The 14032-nt window shown below is 53.9% G+C and overlaps 1 protein-coding gene across 1 annotated transcript; it reads right to left on the reverse strand.

The window, feature by feature from the left end:
• Window positions 1–1051: 1051 nt before the first annotated feature.
• Window positions 1052–13254, reverse strand: LOC143388653 (protein Wnt-6-like). Its single transcript, XM_076842283.2, has 4 exons — window positions 13175–13254; window positions 3620–3840; window positions 3075–3409; window positions 1052–1513 (listed from the first exon to the last, which is right to left on the reverse strand). Exons 1-4 carry the CDS (start codon window positions 13252–13254, stop codon window positions 1052–1054), a joined length of 1098 nt encoding a protein of 365 aa, XP_076698398.2.
• Between the last annotated feature and the right edge of the window lie 778 nt (window positions 13255–14032).

Genomic DNA, 14032 nt, shown 5'->3' on the forward strand with positions numbered 1-14032 from the left:
ATCCTTTGTCCTACATTGCATTATTTGGACTGGGGAAAGTGAGGACGTCAAATACCCACAATTCCCTCAGGTTTCTCCAGAACTGCTCACATCCCTTTACCCTCAACTTTCAAAGGAGCCAGAAGAAAGGTGGTGTGGTTGGGTGCCAAGAAAAAACTCTTTTCCCCTCCAAGCGGGACGAGAGATGTGTGGGCAGTCTTTTCAGTGCTAATAGAGGTGAGGTTACTTTTGACCTTAGAAGAAGCTGGTGTTGCTAATCACCTAGTTTCATCATATTCTACAGTTGATAAACTGTTTTAATCTCATGGATTTGGCTGGCCCCAAAAGCCTACCCTTGAATTCCCTAGGGGCCACAGAAATAGACACAATGCCCTAAATATGATGGGCAGGGCTGGCCCCAGAGCAGAGCACACCAGAGGCTTCTTGTCTCCCTTTCCTGGACCTTCTCACCGTCCCTTTAAAGAGGAATCACTAGTTCTTCCTCACGTGCAGGCCCCCATTGTGAGACAAAAAGGGTAAAAGTGTGAAGGTACAGGATTTCCAGGAGAGTCCAATACGGTGGCAGAGGAGACAGGTACCCAGGTGACAACCTTTAAGATGCTAGTTCCATCAAACCATCTCCCTTTACACACTCCTTCTCCAGCCTTCTGGCAGCCCGAGGGAGACCAGTTCTCCTCCCAAACCATGCATCTAGTCCTATTGGTTTAAATATCTTTATTGATGCTAAACTCACCCATCCATCCCATGGCCAGTGGTTCTGAGGAGCCCCTCTCCAGAGGCCTAGAGACCACCTTTTTGGTTTCCACCTAGAGGGTTTGTATTGTCTCCCCCAGAAACTCCCAGAGCGCCTCTCCAGAATCGGTCCCGCGCACTTGGCCTTCGTGGGCGGATGCATACCCCAGGCCACTGTCTCCAATTTCCCCAAGCCTGGGAGGTGGAATTTCCCAAGGAAAGGCTGGGCTCAGGCAGTGCTCCCTACTGGAGCCCAGAGGTCCTGCTGGTGCCGAAAGGCGAAAGGCGGCTCTGTGTAAATGGTGAGCTGGTCAGCGGATCAGAGGCAGAGGCTGAGCTCCTTGCGCACGCGGCAGCGGTGGCACTGCACCACGCAGCACCAGTGGAAGCGGCACAGGCAGTTCTCCTCGAGCTGTACGCTCTCTTGGCGGTGCCCACGGCCGCAGCACAATAGATCGCAGCCACTGAGGTCCGGGGCACTGCTGTTGCAGGCACAGCCGCGAGTGCCTGGCGAGCCAGTGCGCCGGTTGGGGGCACAGAAGTCTGGCGAATCCGCTGCGTATAGGAGGTCGGCGCGGCCTGGCGGCTTGAGCGTGCGAACGGCGGGCAGTAGGGCCTTGCCGTCGTTGGTGCCCATGACTCGTGAGGCGCCGTGGAAGCGCTCCAGCAGCCGCGCTCCCACCTCGCGGAACGGGGGCAGCTTCTGCCAGCAGGTGCGCAGTGCGCACGAGCCCGACAGCCCATGGCACTTGCATTCAGTGCGCGTGTGGCTCCGCATGGCCTGAGGGGAGCAGGGGAGGGATGGGGACAAATGAGGGGCACGGGGTGGGGAAAGGCCCATAGGAAAGACAGAAAAAAGATTGGGGGCAGGAGGTGTGAACCGAATGGAGGATAAAAAACAATTTAAAAAGGGAGAATGCCAAGCGTGGAGGAAAAAATTAAGGAAGCGACAGTTCAGAGAGAAGCGAGAGGAAGAATGACAGGACGGAGAAGTAAGAGAAATGGAAATTGGGGGGACAGTAAGTTCCATAGAGATTCCAGCGTCCAAAGCCAGGGAGAAAGCAGAATGGATGGACGCCAAGGGTGAAATTGTCACTGGAAACGGGGAGAGGCGGGGAGAGGGGGCAGCTGTGGAAGCTTAGCCTTCCTGCCAACCTGGCCTTCTCATTCCATCCTCTCAGGGCCCCAGGCTGGGCTGAGCAGACACAGAGCCCGTCCCCACCACCCCTCCCAACCCTCCCGACAGGTATGCGGGCCTGTCCGGACATTCCTCTCCTGGCCCCCTCCTCCTTCCCTGCCCAATGCCTCAGGCTGGAACCCTAAGGGACTGCACAATGTGTGTGTGTGTGTGTGTGTGTGTGTGTGTGTTTGTTTCCCTAGAGCACTCTAGGATTGGGGCACAGGGCGCAGGAGGGCCCCAGTGAATGCACTACTGAGAACAGAACCAAGGAGGCTTCCCTCTTCTTTGTTGTTTGGTCTGAGGCTGGGGTCTAAGAGCCATAATCCCACATGTATCAGTCAGATGGCCCATGAAAATCAACTGTAAAGCTCAGAGGTCAGGGACTAACTTGACCTAAAGATTGGTGTGACCTCTCTCTCCCTGACCCTCACCTGCCCTACTTCTAGAACCATCTGGCCTAGGTAGGTTTCTTATCCCTCTACAATAGTCCTGGGACCCTCTTCACAGCAGAGGGGTAATAGTAGGGTAGGGCTGCCATGGCTCTGAGCATGTGAGACCTGATCTGGGGTTACTGGGCAACCTGTTGGAATGCCCGGAAACAGAGCTTTCCAGGCCTCCACCTGACCACTTCCTCCCTCCGCCAGGTTGGGCCTCTGGCCCTTCACTCCTTTTCAAACCTATCATCCCTTCCAGCCTGCTCTGGGCCCTTTCTAGGCCTCCCTCACTTCCCTGTCTCCAGACCCCATACCTTTGTCCCTGCTTCGATTCTTGCTTCCATCCTCCGTCTTTGTCTCCTTCTCTTGCTCCTGACCTGGCATCCAGATCTCTACACACCCCAGCTTTGCCTCACCTGTCTTGTGTCAGAGGTCCTCTCCCACCTTGGGTTCCTAAAGACCCTGACTGCTGTTCTCTGAGTTATCAGCCAGCATCATGCCCTCCGAAGTCTGTCCACTTATGGATTGGACACCTCTCCTCTCACCTTCCACAGGCATCCATGTCCCTCCCAACCTTCCCAAGTGCCTCCTCTGTCCCATTCACTCTCACCAACATACTCCTCACTCACGCCCACGCCCACACTTCCGTAAACATGCTGCCACCCACACTGTACTCGCCAGCACACCATTTCCACACTGACCCCGTGCACACCCCCGCCCATACGCACCAGCCGGCCTGCCTCATTGTTGTGTAGTTGCACCAACGCTCGGATGTCTCCTCGTCCCCGCTTGTGTTGGGCATCCATAAAGAGCCTGGACTTCTCATCCCCAAAGTCCACGTCGTCACCGCAGCCTCCCCACTCCCGGGCAGCGCTGGCGTCTGGGGAGCCTGTGGGTGCAGGGGGCCCTGGGGTGCCAGGCAGGCTGGAGGGCCGAGGCGGGGCCCGGCCCCGGGGGGCCTGGCAGCCACACTGCAGCAGCTCGCCCATCGAACAGGCCTGTGTGACCGCGTGGCTGGCGCCGGCAGCCGTAATTGCAAAAACAAAGGCGGTCTCCCTGATGTCTGTGGATGAAGGAGGGTCAGTCAAGTGGCAGGGAGAGGCCTGGGAGACAGGGTCTATGCAGGGTGTGGAGGGGCAAGGTGGGCCAGGGAGCCCAAGATCAGCGGGGAGGTCGGACTCAGGCATCCTCCCCCAAACTTCTCCCCTCTCCTCCAGCTTTCCAGCAGGGTGGAAGCAGCCCCCCTCCCACCAGGCCATCTCCCCACACTGACCCTGCTGCAGGATGCACCCAAAGGCTTTGCTGTGACTGGAGCAGTTCCAGCGTCGGAAGCGGAACTGGAACTGGCACTCTCGCACCCCAAGCCGGGCGCCCCGGGCTAACTCTGCTACCACTTCTGGCTCAGCCTGGCACAACTCAGCCTGCCGCCCTGCCAGTCGCCGAGCCTTCCTGCAGATGCTGGTGGGGTCCATGACCAAGGGGCTGCCCACGGCCCTGGGGATCATAGAACAACAGGTCAGGGGTGTAACTCAGAAAAGAGCAGGCCTGGAAGAGAGTGAGACCCACCCCACTCAGCCTATAGCCAGGAGCTATGGTGTGCCTCCCTGTCAGCTGAGATGAAGGTTGTCCTAGCTGGTTCCCTTACCATGCCATGTCTGTGTCCCCTCTTGACTACATTCTAGACTGAAAATTGCTAAAGAGCAAGATGCAGTCTCACTTATCCTTCTGTGTACATCTTAATTAATAAATTCTTATGGGAATGTGACTCAAGATGAAGGCAGTTGGCACAAGGTAGGCCAAGGCTAAAATTCAACAGGCCTAGCCCAAAAGGGAGACAAGGAAGAAATTAGCAAAAGAAAGATCAAGAAGGCTGTCAAAGAAAGCATACATCAGAAAGAGACACCAAAGAGCCAGTATGGTGATACACACCTATAATCCCAGATTCTTGGGAGGCTAAGGCAAGAGAATCACAAGTTCAAGCCCAGCCTGGGCAACTTAGCAAGACTCTTGTTTCAAAATAAACAATTTTAAAAAGGGCTGGGTATGTAGTTCAGAGGTAGAGCACACCTGGGTTCATCTCTAGCACAGAGAGGGAGAGGGGAAGAGAGAGGAGAGGAGGGGGAGAGACAGCACACAAAGAAAAGTAAACAGCATCAAGGAAGGATCTGGTCTGAGTGGACCACAAGATGGATATGTTGGACAGACCAAATGAAAGGGAGGCACCATCCCAGGGCCATAGAGGGTCATGAGATGTTAGAATGGCTAGGGAAGGAACCTCTGGGGAAGGTCATATCCCCCTCTTTAATCCAGGCATCTCCTTTGTAGAACGGGAGAGGTATGCTTAGATCTCTAAGGTGGGAGCCTAGAACTACCCCCATATCCTCCATTTCCCTGAATTGAAGAGCAGAAGGAAAGAACTAGGGACCGAGTCTCTGCAGCATTTCTGCAGAGTAGGTAACACTGACTCTTCTTCAGCTCCAAGGTCTGTGGCTTTCCCAGAGCAGGATGGCAGCAAGCCAAGGCCTATGCCTGGGGTGACATATCCAATTGGGCAATGGGGGTGTGTTTGGCTTGGTGGGTAAAGACCTCATGGGAAGTTCCACACACTTTCAGAAATCCCTCCGCCCTTGCCTTCATTCCATCTGAGGAGAGAGCTGACATTTAGTTTCCATGGGTTGTCAGCCAAGAATTCACACCTGGGGGGAACCCGTTTAATCAAATGGCTCCTATTTGAACACTTAACTGGGATCCTTGTCTTAAAGAAATATGTGGACACAGCACTTGAAAGGGTAATCTGAGACCATCCCAAAACCCTCTGCAAAGGGCAGAAATAGACTGGTTGGGAAGAAGGGTCTCCAGAGAAAATGTAGAGGAGAATCATGGCAGATGGGTGAAAGGTCAAGGTGACCTACTTTTCAGCTTTGCTTGAGTACATATCTGCCCCACTGTCCCCATTTGCTCCACAAGTACAGGCTGCCCAGGCATGTTCTGAGATGTAATGATCTTAAATAGCAGCAAGAGGAATTTAGGTCTTAAGGTAGAACTCAGCACTAAGGATGAGGTGTTTGTAGGAAGATATGTAAGCTCAGTATTTTAAGGTTTCCTAATACTCTATCTATGATTTCTTGATCTATCTATCTATCCATCTATCTATCATCTATCTATCTATCATCTATCTCTGTCTCTCAGGTAGGATTAGGTTGCTGGCATCATCCCTACTCACATAGGGATAGTTCAGGAACTATCTTTTCAGTGGAAAGGTTTATACTCCAGACAACTCTTCCATTGGGCTTAGGACCGGCCCAACACCAGCCCCTCTCTTTCCCCAATCCCAGAGAAGGGACAGATGGAGCAGAAGGGAGTAGACAAAAGCTGGAGATCCCAAGCTGGTTCTTAATGCCAGTGACCCTGGAGATTTGATCAGTCTCTATGTATCTACCCATCTATCTATCCTCTCTCCATTCACCTATCTCACCTCTTTATAAAAAGAATCTGAGCAGCCTCCAGCATAGCTAATACAAGGTCAGCAGCTAAGACTATGAAAATTATGACAGTCTCATTTTCCTTTCTCTAGCAGATTTTCAGATGCCTAATTTCTATTTACCCCCCAATGTTAACTATGAAAATTTGCATATTATGAATCATGTTACATATGAATAACATATGTAGTATATAATACAATAATGAATACCATTTGATACATGTTTCTGAATACATGAATGACCATCTTCCCAAGGAGGAAATCCTCCCCTGAGCCCAGGCCACTGTCCATGTGTTATTTCATGGCTCCTGATTCACTTCCTGACATATTTTTTTTTCCCCTACTGGCTGGGTGAGGCTCTGTGAACTCTCCACAGCCCCTGCTGCTAAGTTTCCCAGCCCCCACCCCACCCCACTCTTGCCCTTTGCTGACTCCCATTCCCAAGGTTGACTGGACTTATCTTCCAAGGTCACTCTGCCCCATCCCTCTCCTCTCCCTCCTCCTCCTCCTAGGAAGGCAGGAAGGAGTGGGAACAAGCAAGGGAGAAAGGCAGAAACCTCTTGACCTTGTCTGCTTCCCAGGGGCTAGAGATAGGAGAGGAATCGTGGGGAGTCTTCAGGGCAGGGCCCTCCAGGAGATGGGGCTGGCCCTTCACAAGGTCCAGGGGCCGCCTCAGAGCCATTCCTGGCCTGGGTCTGGCTCCCGGGTTGGCTGGCTTCCTGGGAACTAGACTTGTTTACGAGCTGGTCAGGAGGCGGGATGGGCAGTGATAGCAGCTAGAATCCCAAGGGACCAACTTATTCCCTGCCTTCCCATCCTTGCTTCCATCCCAAAGACATAGGAAATGAAACAGAAGAGGCATGGCAGGGGCACTCTGGGCAAAACACTGTACAGAGCTTCTGAACCCTGGATTCTGCCAGCTCTGTGTGAGCTGAGCCACTCTGAACAGATCAGTTCCCACTTGGGGCTTTAGAAAAATGAATTAGAAGGAAAGCCTCATCCTCCCACCCCTAAATTTAACATTTGATTCCACATCCAGGACTAACTGCCTCTCTCCCCAGTGTCCCTTCTTCCTTCCTTCCTTCCTTCCCTTCTGCTTCCTCAATGATCCCATCAGGAGATTTGGATTAAACTCTGTTTTTTGGGCTTCTGGATCAGCCCAGAAAATATATGATTCTTTAGGGAATTTGCATATCTTAGAGTCTGGAGGGCAGTGGTGGTAGGAATATTCAATATATAGAATCTGCAGTTCTAATCAAACTACCATTACTAGGCATAGAAAAGAGCTTGTCCCTAAAATAATTCAGTATTCAGACAAGAAGGATCAAGGCCTAAGAGCTTGGCCACTTGGATCACACTAAGGTCTCTCTCCCATGGACCATGGTTGGTAGGATCAATGCCCAGGAAGATGCTATCAGAGGTCAGTCAGTTTCTACTGGTAGCCTCTGTAGACCTAAGCTCCAGAAGCCCCAGGGTTCTAGATCCCAACCTATCTTTTCACCTTTATTCAAAGGGTCAAAGAAACTAGTCCACCCCTAGCCACGTCACCCTTGTTACACAGATAAGTGTCAGGCCCTGGCCACTCATTGGAGGTTTCCCCACTGCAAGAAAAGTTAGATGACATAAAAATCTAAACAAGGTTGGAGGAAATGACTTTTGTCATTTTCCAGAAGTGAGGTGGCCTCTCACATCTTCCTCCCCATGCCTCTTCCTCCTAGCAGGTTTCTGAATCCATCCAGACCATACCACTTAATTTCTAGACTCAGAGCCAATATCTGTGTACCCCTAAGTCATCAAAATCCTTGCCAGCATCTCTCCAAACTCAACTCAGAACCCACTGGGCCCTGAGGAGCCTCCCTTGAGTCCCTGCCCCCTCCTCATCACCCCAGGTGTCCTAGTGGTCACTTACCTGGGGGTGTTAACTGGTTTGCAAGCAAATTTGCTTGTTTTATCTCTCAATTAGATAGAAAACTCATAAAAGACAAAAATCTCACAAAGGGCATGGCGTCATCAGCAGGGCCCATCAGGGCTTTGGGGATTGATCAGATTTGGGGTTGGTTCTGGGCTCTGCCATTTGCTTGTTCTATGAGGTTGAGTGAGTCCCCAACATGTGATGCTGGTACATAGTATTTGTTGAGTGGATGATAAAACTTACCCTTCTGCTCCTGTTTCCTCAATTGGAAAACACAAATAATAATGCCTACCTCCTTGCCTGGTTCCCTGTGCCAAAGACCTGTCCAGAGGATGGCTTGAGACAAGGACTTCTGGTCATCCATTCACTTCATCTAACTCTTGGGTCTGCATAGCGCAGGTGGTCTGTTTGGATTCCTGAGAACACCCTTTTCTCCAACTCCCTGCCTCACTTCTCAGCCTGGATCTGTATCACCTCCTCCTTCATCCAGTCCTGCCCAGGTATATGAAGTACCCTCTAGGGCCCCTCTTCTTCCTCAGCAAGCACTCCTGATGGGATCATTGAGGCCAAAAGGCCCACAGTCCATGTGGGTGCACAGCTTCCTCTGGAGTGTCTTACAGCAGGCCTTCCTGTATTTCCCTGTACCCCCCCCCCCCCCCCCGCCAGGTCCCTAGACTGACCCCACCTCCCAGGAGCCAGCAGAGGGAGCCCTGAGCCCTGGGGCTGTGGGTGGGGGCTGTATGGAGGTGGAGGAGGTGGGTGGTGGAGAAGGGGCAGAAAAATGTTGCCTGACAGCTGCTGAGGCTGCCGGGCCTGTGCCCGCCCGCCTGTCCCGTCCTGCTCTGTCTAACTCAGTAATTACTGTTCCCCCTCCCCCAGTCCCTACCCCCACCCCAACTACCACATCAAAGCCAATGATGCCCCAGCTCCATTAACCCCTGCCTCCCCACTGTCCACCAGTGACCCCCATTCCTTCCCTCCTCCACTCTGACCCAATTTGGTTCCCTCTGTCTGTCCTCAACGCCTCTCTCTTCACAGCTCCTAGAGAGGCCGGGGCTTTGCCTTCCCTGACAGACCTCACCATATAAAAGGGTTTCCTACTGGTCATTGCTCTGGGAGGCAAAGCAATGGACAGACTGGCTCTTCAGTAGATGCACGAGGAGTCTGTTGCACACCTGCTCTCCCCAGTAGGGTGGGGAGCACCTATTTGGGGGTGGATAGGGGAGCAAAGGGGCCTGTGAAAGGCCTTGTAGCCCTTTCCTGATGCCCATTTGCCACTGCACGCAAGGACGGAGCTGAGCAGAAGGCAAACTCTCAGCCCCAGCTCTCAGCTACCAGTATTCTGGGGCACTGGGCAAGTCACCTCCTGTCCCTGGGTGTCCTGCTCCCACCATGAATATTGGACCAGATGATCTCCGAGTTCCTTTTAGATCTACTTCTAGTTTAAACAGAGGAATCAGAGCTGATGGAACCAGGCAGAAAACCTCGTGGCAAAATTTTCTCCCTCAACTCTTCAGGTGGTTTCAGCTGGGGCATGGAGGTCCGGGGCCACTCTCACCAGTTGCAGAAGATAGGTCTTTTCCTAGTGTTCTGGCTCTACTGGCCCCCAGCCTGGCTGCCAGCCCTGCCCAGCTCTGCCTCATCCCTTCCACAGCTGCACTTCCCCATCAAAGTGTTCATTCTGGAATCCCCCTTGCTGGGCCCTGGTGAGCAGGCCTCCCACTGACCTCCCCCCACCAACTCCTCTCTTCTGATGAGAACAGAAGGGGCAGGAGGGCCGCACCCCCCAGGAAATGTCACAGTGCCAGGACTCTGGTGGGCCCAGGGCATGCTCTGGCCTGGATCAAGCCAGCCTCCTTCTGCCCCTGCCCTTTTCTGCTCACAGCCTCATTGTCTCCCTTGGGGAAGCTGCCAAGGCGGGAGGCCTGGAGTAGGGAATGGATAGCCACCCTACCCCCATCCCACCCGACCCTGGAGCTTGGCAGGGGCCAGCAACAGGACTGACCATGAAGGGTCAGGGGTCCCAGATTAAGACAGAATTGGAAAGGGTAGCCAGGTCCAGCCTGGGGTGGAGGTGACAGCTGGAAAACTTGGGTGTTAGGAAGAGGTCAAGGTCTTTCCCTGCTTCCCTGTGGAGCCAGAGATGAGGCTATACTAGGCCTCTGGTGCCTGTTTCCTTTCCATATGTGAAGTGGGGGTGGTGAAGGCAAGATGGGATGTGGGAAGGGACTGGGTGGTGTTTTTCCTAGAGTTAGAGTTAGTTTTCTCTTTCAGATAACAAATAAAACAGAAAAAAGAAAGGAAAAGAGAAGGGAGATTGATTTAGCACTTCCATAAGAGTGAGCTCTTTTCTACATTCACTGATTGAAGGTATAAATAAAGATGGGTCAGACATTGTGAAGAACTTCCTGGGGGAGAGCAAGAGAGGAGCAGGGTGAGAGGGGGAAGCTGGTGAGCCTGGATGCCAGAGCCTCTCCTTCTCTATCCCACTCTGGGGACTACTGGTACTAGAGCATAGGGTGGATGGCCTGGAGGCAGTGAGCTGGACAAGATGACCTCAAGAAAGCCTGGCCAATGTCCTGGAATCTGGGATTCTGAGATTCACAAAGATAATGGTTACAAGATGGATAGAGAGACACAGAGAAAGAAGCTGGCAGCAGAGTCCAGAATACATGCATTGAGATGGGGGGAGGCAGAAAGGAAAGGAGAGCAGAAGGGAAACTTCTTTGGAACCTGAAGCCAGGACCCTGAGCCAATTTCAGAGCCTGAGTCACCCTCCGCCTAGACCCTCCTTTCTACTCAGAGGTCCTCAAGGCCCCTTTGATCCCAGCCTGGCCACTGCTGGTATGTCAGAGTGGCTGCTGTAGGTTCTGCTGCTTTCCTGGCTACCATTTGGAGCTCTGACCAGCATCCTGAGAAGTAAGGAGAAGAAGGCCAGCAGAGCGCGTCCTGGACACCGGAGAACAACCTGAAAGCTCGCAGCTAAAGTGAGATGGGAGGGACAGGAAGAGCCTCAGGCCAACTACTGAGCCAGATCCCACCCACCAGCCTAACCACCCACCAAACCTGACCTTGGAGGGCAGTGGTGAGGTGGGGTGGGGACTGGAGTAGGCAGAGTGAAAGATCATGTGAATGGGAGTCAGGGCTTAGACCAAAGGAATGAATCTTCAGAAATCCAGGAGAGGGAGGGGGCTGAGGCAGGTGGGAGGGTCAGGCTCTCTCTGAGGCACCTCTGAGTGAGGCATTCTCAGCCACCTTATCACCCAGGCCCCTCACTCTTCACTCGGCTCACCCTGCAGCTGTGCCATGAAGGCCTCTGTGTTCTCCCACACCTGCCCTCCTCAGCTCCTCCCCCACTCCCTGCATCCCAGCTTCAGGGTCAGTCTCTGAGGGACCAGGCTCCTCTTGGCTTCCACCCAGCAGTCCCTCTTGAACAAAGAAACCCCCACAGATACAAACCCCTGGAAAGACTAATCAACCAGTTTGACAATATTCCACAAACCTATCTTCAGCACCTACATTGTCTTGGGCCTGGGGGACCCTAAAGATATAAAGACTCTGACTTCCAGGAGCAGGATAAAGAGACCCCACAGCAGATGGTTGTCAGTAAAATGCAGTAATTGCCCAATGCTTGGAGCTCAGAGAAGGCAACTGAAGGAGGACAGAGGGACAGTTTCATGGAGGAAAGTGGAATTTTAACTGTAAGGATTAGAACGATTTGACAGATGAGAAGGGAGGAGAGGGAAGGCAACTGCCACCAGAGAACAACCCTGACCCCAGACCTCGAGAAAGGGCAGAGTTAGGATAGGTGTGTTTGAGAAAGGAGAGATCCCTTTACTAAGTTTTAATTGGGAGTCTAGATTTTTGAATTTAAATTAATCACATTTTTTGCCCCCTGGGGACCTTGGCCTGGAGAAGCTGGGCTGTGAAGAGTATTTCTGAATGTCAGATCATTTCCCCAACTAAACCTCCCAGCAAGCCTTCCAGGTAGAAAGATCGTTATCCCTACTTCATAATTAAGACCTTGCCGGGGCTGGGAGGGAAAGTGACTTGCCCAAGATCACTGATTTAATGGCTGAGATTAGATCTCAGGTATGTCTGTGCTACTGCATTGTGCTAAACCAGGATCAAAGAGCACATGTTCCCAATTGAGACCATGATCATCCTCAGTTTGCCCCCTTATTGACACCCAGGAGGGATGTCTTTCCCGCATCACGGAAGAGATAACCGCTGGCAACTCGCTGTGTGGGCATCCTACTTTATCTCGCCAGAAGAGAGGATTTGCCTGCCTAACCCCTCCTTCCAAACCAGCGAGGTGGGCGAGGACTGGAGTGTGGGAATTCAACCAATGAATTGGTAATATGCAAATAGAGAACCTTCTGCTTTCTTAGGATTGGATGAGGCATTAGCACTATTGTCCAAATCCCTCCCCTCTAAATGCTGAGCTATTCCCGGCGGGTTTGAGGCTCCGTAGACTTAAGAAAAGGGGTAGTGGGGCGGGGAGGGGGGGAGAGACTTCAGGATTTCGATCTCTGAGCAGACCAGGCGGGCACCCACCTTCTTCGCCCTGCCCATCCCTCAAGGCTCAAAACTCCCGCAACCTTCGCTGGCTAGTGTCTGCTCTACCTAGGCCAAGGCTAGATGCCGAGACTTTGAAGATGTCCCCTGTCCCTTGGCAAACCAGGTCCCTCTCCCTTCCACCAGGATACTCCCTGTTCCCGCATCTCCTGGGCTGGCACTTTTATTATTTTTTTAATCAATGACCTTCATATCTGGAAGGGCCAGGGGCCTGGATCCCTTTCTTGCTTTTCTTTCTCTTCCTTGTTAGGGGGAGAAAGTAGAGAAAGTCAGGGTCCTGACTCAGTTTCCCCCTTTACATTCGTTTCCTCTATACTGCTGCCCACGCTGAAGGAGGCACAGAGAGAAGCTGGTGGGCTGGTAGGCAAACAGGGGAGAGGGGCAGCTGTTTGACTCTCTGCCTTCCCACCTTTTTCCTCTGCCTGAGGAGGGAGCGCCCAATATCCAGCCCCCCTCCCCTAGTTCTGGGACCCTCCTCACTCATTCTTTTCTTCAAATCTCTGATTACAGATCTCGGTCTCAGAAGCTCTTTCCTACCTACCCGCCAATTCTTAGTGATCTGAACTGAGCTCAGTACTTGGGGGGAGGGGAGGACCGGGGAGGAGGAAACACAATAGAATGTGTCCAGGGGTTGGGAACCTCAAAGTGGTACTTAAAAAGCGCCCCCGGCGGAGACCGTGAGGAGAACTCCAGGCACCTTTGCCCAGGGTCCCCAGGCCACTGCCCTGCAGCAGGGTTCCGCGAGCAGATAAAGTCCATAAAGTCAGGAGTACAGTGCGGAGCCCTTCGACTGGTCCACGGATCCCCACCCTCCTGAGTTCGGAGCCGCACTGGGACAGCCCCAATGAAGCACTCACCACCACAGTCCGCCGACGTGCGCTGGACACAGAAGTAACAGCAACAGCAGCCCGAGGAGGGAGGACACGGACGGCAGCATCGTGACTTGTCTACCGCCTGCAGGCGCGGGCAGCAGGCGAGGCTGCAGAACGAGTAGGTGCGCTGGGCCGCCAGGGCTTCAGGACGAGCTCAGCGACTAAGGCGGCGGTCTGGAGGCGATGGCTCCGCCGGCGGAGGCGGCGGCGGCGGCGGCGGCGGGGGGGCCCATCCCGGGCGAGGAGGGCGCGGCGGAGGCGGAGAGCGGACTGGGCAGCCAGTGCCTGAGTCTCCTGCCGAGCTCGCTCGGGAGAAGAAATCAGAGCCGGGGGCGGGGGTAGGAGGGGAACGGGGCCCGGGCGTGGGCGGGGGCGGGGGGCAGGGGGGCCGTGGGGGTGGCAGTTGCGACAGTCAGGCGGCGGGACTCTCGGGAGGGAGCGTGAGCCCCGGGGCGGCGAGCGCAGAGCGCAGCAGAGGGCCGGAGCCGGGTGCCGGGGCGTAGCCGCAGCGCACTCCTAGCTGCGGGACCCGCCCGCCTCACCCCCTCATCCCGCCTCACCCCCTCATCCCGCCTCTCGGGGCTGCCCCCCGCCGCCCCGGGCCGTTAGGAGTCGGGGGTAAGGAGGGGCGGGGAAGAAGAGTAGAGAGGGGTAAGAGGGGGAGGAAAGAAGAAGAGCTGAGGAAGGGGTGGGGGCTGGTTTGAAGGGAGACGTTTGACAGGTTTGTTGACTGTAAAGAGAGAAAACTTCCCAGGAATGAGGGAGTTTGGGCGGGGGGGAGAGCTGTGCAGAGGGAGATGCTGTGCTGGCGGGGACCAGGAGAGGAAGTCGGCCTGGGGCGCG

Source organism: Callospermophilus lateralis, unplaced genomic scaffold (assembly GCF_048772815.1).
Source record: "Callospermophilus lateralis isolate mCalLat2 unplaced genomic scaffold, mCalLat2.hap1 Scaffold_132, whole genome shotgun sequence".
In the NCBI taxonomy this organism is placed as follows: Eukaryota; Metazoa; Chordata; class Mammalia; order Rodentia; family Sciuridae; genus Callospermophilus; species Callospermophilus lateralis.

Bases quoted from the DNA above. Each gene is read 5' to 3' on its own strand.
- LOC143388653 (XM_076842283.2), bottom strand. From the start codon at position 13,254: ATGCTGCCGTCCGTGTCCTCCCTCCTCGGGCTGCTGTTGCTGTTACTT. The intron at 3,410-3,619 runs GTCAGTGTGGGG...CTTCATCCACAG, and splicing joins TGGGTGCATCCTGCAGCAGG to ACATCAGGGAGACCGCCTTT. The intron at 1,514-3,074 runs GTGCGTATGGGC...TGCTCCCCTCAG, and splicing joins ACAATGAGGCAGGCCGGCTG to GCCATGCGGAGCCACACGCG.